Source organism: Salvelinus fontinalis, chromosome 36 (assembly GCF_029448725.1).
Source record: "Salvelinus fontinalis isolate EN_2023a chromosome 36, ASM2944872v1, whole genome shotgun sequence".
Lineage (NCBI taxonomy): Eukaryota > Metazoa > Chordata > Actinopteri > Salmoniformes > Salmonidae > Salvelinus > Salvelinus fontinalis.
Window position 1 is genome coordinate 25,549,673 of NC_074700.1, and position 10,806 is coordinate 25,560,478.

The following is a 10,806-nucleotide window of genomic DNA, read 5'->3' on the forward strand; positions in this document are numbered from 1 at the left end:
CATATTAGGACATTGTCAGGCATCAGACAAATCTGGGTCAGAATCAATGTCCTAATATGGACACCATACTATGATTTTGTTGTAATGAAATAAGGCCTACTGTATTGAATGTTCAGCTACATACTTTCTGTTTGAGTGTACAGTGTGTGTGACATGTTGGTGTTAAATGTGCTTATGCTGTAATATTCATTAAAACTAAAGAAGTTACTCCATCTATCCAACTTGCATTATGGGACACACACACACACACACACACACACACACACACACACACACACACACACACACACACACACACACACACACACACACACACACACACACACACACACACACACACAGTATAGCCTGTTGTCAACAAGCCCACTGCACCCTGGGACATCGTAAATTACCTTTGAAAGTCACGTGCAGCGCTCTAGTCGACGACAACGCGCCTTTTGATCGAATCCCAGACTAAAGTCACTGATAAAATAATCATGTGACTGTAAAACAAGTAAAATCATCGCTTATAGGCATGATCATCATCTTATTGGCAAAGTAAACATTTCTGTCGAGTAACCTGTCAAAATAATGGTTTGGCTCTAAGATGAAATAACGTATATTTGGAACACTCAATCAAGTCCAATACATGATGACGTCAAAGATTCACAATTCAATTCAAGATTCAATTCACAAATCACATCCCTTCTTATCAATTTATACCATTAAATAGTATAATATACAACATCTTGACACTTAGGACAACGGAATAATGTTAGGTCCAAAGGCTAACCTCCCAGCCTGGTTACAGCGATCAACCAGCAGAACCAATTAACAGACAACGTGCAACATCCAGTCCAGCTTTGAGCATTGCAGAGGAGAGTCCTTCTGTCTGTAAAGGGGGGGAGTTCACAAGACAAAGTGAGTTCACAAAAACCTTGTCGTCAAACACACAACCGTGGCATATTACATGTTACACACATGTAGTCCGACAAGACGTTTTCAAATCATTTCCTAATGACTTGATACGTTGTTGCATTGTCCTCCGTTCCTCTCAGTACCTTGGCGATTGACAGCTATATATTTTAATGTCACGTGAATATTTCAATACTGTTCAGTACCGATATCCTAGTACCGCGCAACAGACACAGAAGCCGTTGCTAAGGAACGGTTGGCATAACATTGGAGTAAAATTTTAACCTTGCAGTAAAATTTTTGAGAATATGTTTGTTCCATGAGATTAGGATGTGTAAACTAAGAACATTAGGGTTGCAAATTTCCTGTGACTTTCCTTGTTGGAGGATTCCTGGACTCCCTTCTGGTTAAAACATCTTCCAATCAAGATTTCTACAAAACATGGGAATTTGGGGAGTTACCGGAATTTTGCAACCCTGCAAAACACATACACGACCAGTCAACAGTTTGGACACACAGACTCATTCAAGGGGTTTTCTTTATTTTACATTTGTTTCATTGTAGAATAATAGTGAAGACATAAAAATTATGAAATAACACATATGGAATCATGTAGTAACCAAAATAATGTTATACAAATCAAAATATATTTTAGATTTTAGATTCTTCAAAGTGGCCACCCTTTGCCTTGATGACAGCTTTGCACGCTCTTGGCATTCTCTCAACCAGCTTCATTAGGTAGTCATCTGGAATGAATTTCAATTAACAGGTGTGCCTTGTTAAAAGTTAATTTGTGGAATTTCATTCCTTCTTAATGAGTTTGAGCCAATCAGTTGTTTTGTGACAAGGTATGGGTGGTATACAGATGAAAGCCCTTTTTGGTAATAGACGAAGTCCATATTATTGCAAGAACAGCTCAAATAACCAAAGATAAACGACAGTCCATCATTACTTTAAGACATGAAGGTCAGTCAATCAGGAAAAACCATCAAGCGCTACGATGACACTGTCTGTCATAAGGACCGCCACAGGAAAAGGAGACTCAGATTCACCTCTCCTGCAGAGGATAAGTTCATTAGAGTTACCTGCACCTCAGATTGCAGCCCAAATAAATGCTTCAGAGTTCAAGTAACAGACATCTCAACATCAACTGTTTAGAGGAGACTGTGTGAATCAGGCCTTCGTGGTCAAATTGTTGCAAAGAAACCACTACTAAAGGACACCAATAAGAAGAGACTTGCTTGGGCCAAGAAACGAGCAATGGACATTAGACCGGTGGAAATCTGTTCTTTGGTCTGATGAGTCCAAATTTGAGATTTTTGGTTCAAACTGACGGGTCTTTGTGAGACTCAGAGTAGATGTATGGATGATCTCTGCATGTGTGGTTCCCACAGTGAAGCATGGAGGAGGTGTGATGGTGCTTTGCTGGTGACACTGACTGTGATTTATTTAGAATTAAAGGCACACTTACCCAGCACTCTACAGCGATACGCCATCCCATCTGGTTTGCGCTTAGTAGGACTATCATTTGTTTTTCAACTGTACAATGACCCAAAACACACCTCCAGGCTGTATAAGGGCTATTTGACCAAGAAGGAGAGTGAGGGAGTGCTGCATCAGATGACCTGTCCTCCACAATCACCCGACCTCAACCCAGTTGAGATGGTTTGGGATGAGTTGGACTGCAAAGTGAAGGAAAAGCAGCCAACAAGTGCTCAGCATATGTGGGCACTCCTTCAAGACAGTTGGAAAAGCATTCCGCATGAAACTGGTTGAGAGAATGCCAAGAGTGTGCAAAGATGTCATCAGGGAATTGGGTGGCTACTTTGAAGAATCTAAAATACTACATGAGTCCATGTGTTATTTCATAGTTTTGATGTCTTCACTATTATTCTACAATGCAGAAAATAGTAAAAATAAAGAAAAACCCGTGAATGAGTACAGTAGGTGTCCAAACTTTTGACTGGTACTGTATATATATATATATACACACATACACACTTTAACATTTGTTTGGTTATATTTATATATTAACACACATTGATCTCTGTATAGATTTGTCATAAATACAACGGAGAGGGACCGTTGTCATAGCAATAAAAACCACAAGTGAACGGTCACTTTACAACACACGCACAAATGTGTTCTTTAAGTTTCGCTTTGTAAAGTGCAAGGCAACATACAGTAAACTCAAACGACACAGTAAAATGAACGACACACACACACACACAGTGTCATTTGCACATACACACACAATCGTCATATGTCATTTAAAACCAGTGCGCCCGGTAAGAAACTGTCCACACATGTAAAGGTACCTCATTAAAGCCTCTAACAGTAGCATGCTAATGGTACCGTAGCACATTCATATCGCTAACAGTTTATCTGATTGACTAGAAACATCATTATTTCAAGTTTGTTCAGCATTAAACGGATTAAATAAATCTTCAAGATATTACAGGACGTTGTAATAAATGTTGTATCCATTTCTTAATTTATTCTTATTTATGAATTTATTCTTCCTATTAATAACGTAATAAAAAAAATTATACAGTTTATAGAAGTGTCTTCAGATAAGGCGCTACCCAATTTCTACAAGAGAATATATATATATATATATATATATATATATATATATATATATATATATATATATATATATATATATATATATATATATTCAATCGAGATCATTAGGGAATGTATAAGCTCATGGTGAAAGTTTGTCCTAACCACAGATCTAGGATCAGATTTCCCTTCTAATCTTGACCTTAGATCAGTGTCTAGTGGGCTACTTCTTCCATCTCATTGGATAGTTAAGAGTGGAAGGCATGCAGGGATGGAGACATCAGATGGTCATAGTGGCTTGAATATTACAGTAAGTAGCTACTGCAGTACCATGTAGGCCAGTCATACTACCGTATGAATAGTCACACGGTAATATGAATATTCACACGGTAGTACAAATATTCACACAGTAATATGAATATTCACACGGTAAAATTAATATTCACAAGGTAACACGCACACATGTAGTACATTCCTCAATTATTTTCTTTTGACATTTATGACTCTCCAGTTCAGCAGGTGAGAATAATTTGAGATGTTGTTCATTTGCATTTTGTTGTTCTTACGGCGAAAGGAACAGAAAGCAAAGTCGTCTTCAGTCTTCAGATTTCTTGAGGAAACTAAAAAGTCCTGTAAATTGTCGCGAAAGTCAATAAAGATGACAAAAGAGAGAGAAAAGAGGAAGTGTAAACGCCTGCCAAACAAAGGTAGTTATCTAAGAATAAAAACAAAATGGCTGCTCATGTCATGCAAAGGAGAGCTCCGCCTACGTAAACACATTGCGTCGTCAAGGAAACAAGTTGCTAAGAGAGCATCTCTCCTCCTCTGCTTTCGTCTCAAGAAGCCACGCCTACCTCCTGGGTCAGCAGGCCAAATAGAACCAATAACAGGACCCAAAATGGTGATAGGCTGCAAAGCCACACCCCCTAGTTAAAAACAACTCCTCCCCAATTTCATAATGGAGAACATCGAGAGTCAAGGGGGAGGTGTTTGCTGAAAGGCGGGAGGGTCGTGGAATCATTCTGTACTTCTCACCCCTCGGTAGGTAAAGCCCACATCCGGCAGGAAGAAGAGGGTGACACCCCTCACCTCCCCTGGCTGCCATGGTGATGGGTGTACCTTGTTAAGTATTTGCGTTAAGTTCCTCAATTGCCTGAAGGAGCCGTCTCATATGCGCCACCTTTAATATCCCAAGATCCTGTTGGAGAGAGAGAGAGACAGACAATAACAACAATAGTTCACCATTTGTTTTATACAGTATATTTGATGGTACTCTTATAAAATCACTACAGGTATTTTTTCTGTTTATATATAAACTCAAATAACTTGATAATCAAAAGTTAAATGATGTATAAAATGTACACAACAGATACATAATCATTTGGTGGGTGCTTATGCACTATTGTACATGTGTGACATGGAAATGTGTTTTTGTTGGCATATCCAATTTCTGGGTCTGCCATTATCAACAGTTGGAGCAATCTGGGTTCAGTGCCATGCTCAAGGCACACCGGCAGATTTGTCACCTTGATGGCTCAGGGATTTGAACTAGCAGCCTTTTGGTTACCGGCCCAAAGCTCTAACCGCAAGGCTGCCCCATGTGGTCCAATACCAAGTTATTCATAATTCCACATATATTTGACCAGGGTTGGTAAGAAAATCCCCAGACAATAATCAAGTTCTTACTCTTGGTTGCCATCAACACTGGGCCTTAGACCCAAAATGCTTGTGTTAAAACCAAAATGGCCGCACAGTTTCCTATTGTCCTCCAGGCCTCAAAGCAGGGGGCCTGGCCTGTATCCTTACCCGACAGAGAGCTATTGGACTTCTGCTTGTGGAGCTTCTCTCTCTCCCTCTTCACCTTAGGCATCATCTTCATCTTAATACTGCTCTTACCGGTCACCCTCACAGTGTCCTGGAGATAGAGAGATGGACGGGAGGGAAGGAGAAAGCGAAAGGATAGAGGGAGGATGGAAGGAGATAAATAAAAGTTGAGTGGTTGAATAAAAATGGACTCCTGCTGTTTTTGATTGCAAACACACACTCACAGCCACCTCCTCAGAGCAGTGCATGGCAGGGCAGATCCAGTGTATGTCGTCCAGCTTGCAGAGTTCAGTGCTCAGACTGCTGAGAGTAGAGAGGAGCTCCTCTTCCTGGGGAGAGTCCACCTGAAACAGTGAGAGGGGGGAGGAGAGAGAGAGGGAGGTGGAGGAGAGAGGGGAGAAAGGGGGAGAAGAGAGGGGAGATGGAGAGGGGAGGGATGAGAGATGGAGATGGAGAGGGGAGGGATGAGAGATGGAGAGAGGGAGGAGAAAGGGGAGGAGAGATGGAGGGGAGAGAGGAAGGAGAAGGGAGGAGAGATGGAGGGGAGAGAGAGGAAGGAGAGAGAAGGAGAGAGGGAGAAGAGAGAGGAGAAAGGGGAGGAGAGATGGAGGGGAGAGAGAGGAAGGAGATGGAAGGAGAGAGGGAGGGGAGATAGAGAAAGGAGAGGGAAGAGAGAGGGAGGGAGAGAAAGGGGAGGAGAGAGAGAGGGAGGGAGGAGAAAGGGGAGGAGAGAGGGAGGGAGGTTAGAGATAGATAACACATACTATTAGAAACCTTTTTTCACACTACTGAGCCAAACAGAACCGAACCAAATTAGACAATCTGCACTGAGTTGGTCTGTAGGGGGTTATAGTATACCAGTAGGGGGTTATAGTATACCAGTAGGAGGTTATAGTATACCAATAGGGGGTTACAGTATACCAGTAGGGGGTTATAGTATACCAGTAGGGAGTTACAGTATACCAGTAGGGGGTTATAGTATACCAGTAGGAGGTTATAGTATACCAGTACGGGGTTATAGTATACCAGTAGGGGGTTACAGTATACCAGTAGGGGGTTACAGTATACCAGTAGGGAGTTATAGTATACCAGTAGGGGGTTACAGTATACCAGTAGGGGGTTACAGTATACCAGTAGGGGGTTACAGTATACCAGTAGGGGGTTACAGTATACCAGTAGGGGGTTACAGTATACCAGTAGGGGGTTACAGTATACCAGTAGCGGGTTACAGTATACCAGTAGGGGGTTATAGTATACCAGTAGGAGGTTATAGTATACCAGTAGGGAGTTATAGTATACCAGTAGGGGGTTACAGTATACCAGTAGGGGGTTACAGTCTACCAGTACGGGGGTTATAGTATACCAGTAGGGGGTTACAGTATACCAGTAGGGGGTTATAGTATACCAGTAGGGGGTTACAGTATACCAGTAGGGAGTTATAGTATACCAGTAGTTTCCCCTCCAGCAGCATCGTGGTCTCCAGCTTTAGGACTCTACTGCTGTTCACGATCTCCACTGCTGTACTGCGACTCAGACACTGAAGAGCACAGAGAACTGGTGAGGACAACATTTAAAAAATGGGGAGTTACCCATTTTACCACAGGAGGCTGGTGGGAGGAGCTATAGGAGGACGGGCTCGTTTTATTGGCTGGAATGGAATAAATGGAACGGTATCAAACATCTGGAAACCACATGTGTGACTCTGTTTCATTCATTCCATTCCAGCCAATACAACGAGCCCATCCTCCTATAGCTCCTCCCACCAGCCTCCTCTGCAGTTTGATGTTCAGAGATGTAAAGAAATTGAAAAAAGGCCCTGAACATACAAACAACATACATCATCCGTTTGATTTTAATACCGTTGAAATAAATGCTGTTGATCATGAAAGGGATCATGGGAAGCGTCGCTACAAACATCTAGAGCGGCTGCTAGTGGAGTTGTCTTACCTCAGGGCTGGACGGCTTGGAGGGGAAGGCTTCACTGAGGACCAGGGCACTGGCGTTAACAGCATGAGCCAACTCCTGTTCCACCAGCTTGTGTGTCTTAGCCGCATCTCTTATCCTATAGGACACAATACAACACTGGATTACTGTTATCCTATAGGACACAATACGACACTGTATTAATGTTATCCTATAGGACAATACAACACTGTATTACTGTTATCCTATAGGACAATACACCACTGTATTAATGGTATCCCATATTACCTCTATACACCCTGTGTCTATGCTACCTCTATACACCCACCCTGTGTCCATGTTACCTCTATACACCCACCCTGTGTCCATGTTACCTCTATACACCCACCCTGTGTCCATGTTACCTCTATACACCTCTATACACCCACCCTGTGTCCATGTTACCTCTATACACCTCTATACACCCACCCTGTGTCCATGTTACCTCTATACACCTCTATACACCCACCCTGTGTCCATGCTACCTCTATACACCCACCCTGTGTCCATGCTACCTCTATACACCCACCCTGTGTCCATGTTACCTCTATACACCTCTATACACCCACCCTGTGTCCATGTTACCTCTATACACCTCTATACACCCACCCTGTGTCCATGCTACCTCTATACACCTCTATACACCCACCCTGTGTCCATGCTACCTCTATACACCCACCCTGTCCATGTTACCTCTATACACCTCTATACACCCACCCTGTGTCCATGTTACCTCTATACACCTCTATACACCCACCCTGTGTCCATGCTACCTCTATACACCTCTATACACCCACCCTGTGTCCATGTTACCTCTATACACCTCTATACACCCACCCTGTGTCCATGTTACTGTACCTCCACACACACACACTGAGAACTGAGCTGCCTCATGCTAGAAGCTGGACAACATCGAGAAAAATAGGACTTTAGTATTTTTTCCAATGTTTTGGTATGTAGCTATGACTTCATCGATTGTAGCGCTGCACTGAATTCTGGTAGTCGTCACTTGAAAGGAAAAAACATAAAATCACAAAATGTAGCTGCTTCCTGCTTCCTGCTTCCTGCCGTTTAATGGAGAATTCTCTCTCTCATCGTGTCCGTCACCTGACACCGGAAAGGATCCATACGAAATCTAAACTGACCAATTAAAATACAATCTAAAATGTCATTGAACACACACACCTAGTGATGAGTGTGTCTGCCACCGTGCCTAGCTGCTGTGTACACACACACACCCACACAAACACACACCTAGTGATGAGTGTGTCTGCCACCGTGCCTAGCTGCTGTGTACCCACACACACCTAGTGATGAGCGTATCTGCCACCGTGCCTAGCTGCTGTGTACACACACACACACACACACACACACACACACACACACACACACACACACACACACACACCTAGTGATGAGTGTGTCTGCCACCGTGCCTAGCTGCTGTGTACACACACACACCCACACACACACACACACACACACACACACACCTAGTGATGAGCGTATCTGCCACCGTGCCTAGCTGCTGTGTACACACACACACACACACACACACACACACACACACACACACACACACACACACACACACACACACACACACACACCTAGTGATGAGTGTGTCTGCCACCGTGCCTAGCTGCTGTGTACACACACACACCCACACACACACCCACACACCTAGTGATGAGCGTATCTGCCACCAAGCCCAGCTGCTGAACTTGGGCACACTCCTCCTCTGTGAGGTATTCCATAGATTGCTGAGAGTTGAGGAGGGGCCTGGAGGAATGGTAGCTGTCAATCTTCCTCTTGTCCTCCCATGACGTCAGAGTCCTCTCAAAGTTCTGCAATGTAAACACAGAACAGATAGAATTAGAGCCACAGAGAGACTTCAGAGTCCTCTCAAAGTTCTGGAACTTAGAAATAGAACGAAGAAATACAATGCAGAAATAGAATGAACAGACTGGACATGATGTATGCGTAGAGGTTTATCAGATAAATCTGTTGCCCTAATGCAGTGTTCCTCAATCACACACACACACACACACACACACACACACACACACACACACACACACACACACACACACACACACACACACACACACACACACACACACACACACACACACACACACACACACACACACACACACACACACACACACACACACACACACACACACACACATACTCTCACCCTGTCTCTGGTGAGCATCTGAGCTCTGTTCTTGTGTGTGATCTTGACTATCCCTGGGGGCTGGATCCATGCTTCACCATCCACTTGTACTGGTACCCCCTCGTCTCCTAGGATAGTGATCTTTACCTGACGACACTGGAGAAGGGGATAGAGTGAGAAGGAGAGAGAGAGAGAGAGAGAGAGAGAGAGGGACAGAGAGAGAGAGAGAGAGAGAGAGAGAGAGAGAGGGACAGAGAGAGAGAGAGAGAGAGAGAGAGAGAGAGAGAGAGAGAGAGAGAGAGACATAGGAGAAAGAGTCGTTTAACAATACGTGTGTGTGTGTGTTATCTGTGCGATGCGGTGGTGTGTGTGTTATCTGTGCGATGGTGTGTGTGTGTGTTACCTGTGCGATGGTGTGTGTTACCTGTGCGATGCGATGGTGTGTGTGTGTTACCTGTGCGATGCGGTGGTGTGTGTGTGTGTTACCTGTGCGATGCGGTGGTGTGTGTGTGTGTTATCTGTGCGATGGTGTGTGTGTGTGTTATCTGTGCGATGGTGTGTGTGTGTGTTACCTGTGCGATGGTGTGTGTTACCTGTGCGATGCGATGGTGTGTGTGTGTGTTACCTGTGCGATGCGGTGGTGTGTGTGTGTGTTATCTGTGCGATGGTGTGTGTGTGTGTTACCTGTGCGATGGTGTGTGTTACCTGTGCGATGCGGTGGTGTGTGTGTGTGTGTTACCTGTGCGATGCGATGGTGTGTGTGTGTGTGTTACCTGTGCGATGGTGTGTGTTATCTGTGCGATGCGGTGGTGTGTGTGTGTGCTACCTGTGCGATGGTGTGTGTTACCTGTGCGATGCGGTGGTGTGTGTGTGTTACCTGTGCGATGCGATGGTGTGTGTGTGTGTTACCTGTGCGATGGTGTGTGTGTGTGTTACCTGTGCGATGGTGTGTGTTACCTGTGCGATGGTGTGTGTTACCTGTGCGATGGTGTGTGTTACCTGTGCGATGGTGTGTGTGTGTGTTACCTGTGCGATGGTGTGTGTGTGTGTGTTACCTGTGCGATGGTGTGTGTGTGTGTGTATTACCTGTGCGATGGTGTGTGTTACCTGTGTGATGCGATGGTGTGTGTGTGTGTTACCTGTGCAATGCGATGGTGTGTGTGTGTGTTACCTGTACGATGGTGTGTGTTACCTGTGTGATGCGATGGTGTGTGTGTGTGTTACCTGTGCGATGGTGTGTGTTACCTGTGCGATGCGATGGTGTGTGTGTGTGTTACCTGTGTGATGTGGTGGTGTGTGTGTGTATTACCTGTGCGATGTGGTGGTGTGTGTGTGTGTTACCTGTGCGATGCAATGGTGTGTGTGTGTGTTACCTG

The 10,806-nt window shown here is 44.2% G+C and overlaps 1 protein-coding gene across 1 annotated transcript in view; it reads right to left on the reverse strand.

Moving 5' to 3' along the window:
* Positions 1 to 582: 582 nt before the first annotated feature.
* Positions 583 to 10,806, reverse strand: part of LOC129835521 (diacylglycerol kinase eta-like) — a 14,806-nt gene continuing 4,582 nt past the window's right edge. Inside the window, exons 7-13 of the mRNA XM_055901196.1 lie at positions 9,452 to 9,586; positions 8,932 to 9,095; positions 7,234 to 7,348; positions 6,734 to 6,823; positions 5,511 to 5,630; positions 5,269 to 5,377; positions 583 to 4,660 (exon numbers count right to left, since the gene is read on the reverse strand). Coding sequence (XP_055757171.1) covers positions 4,608 to 4,660; positions 5,269 to 5,377; positions 5,511 to 5,630; positions 6,734 to 6,823; positions 7,234 to 7,348; positions 8,932 to 9,095; positions 9,452 to 9,586 — 786 coding nt within the window. The 3' untranslated portion in view covers positions 583 to 4,607. The remainder of the gene's footprint in view (positions 4,661 to 5,268; positions 5,378 to 5,510; positions 5,631 to 6,733; positions 6,824 to 7,233; positions 7,349 to 8,931; positions 9,096 to 9,451; positions 9,587 to 10,806) is intronic.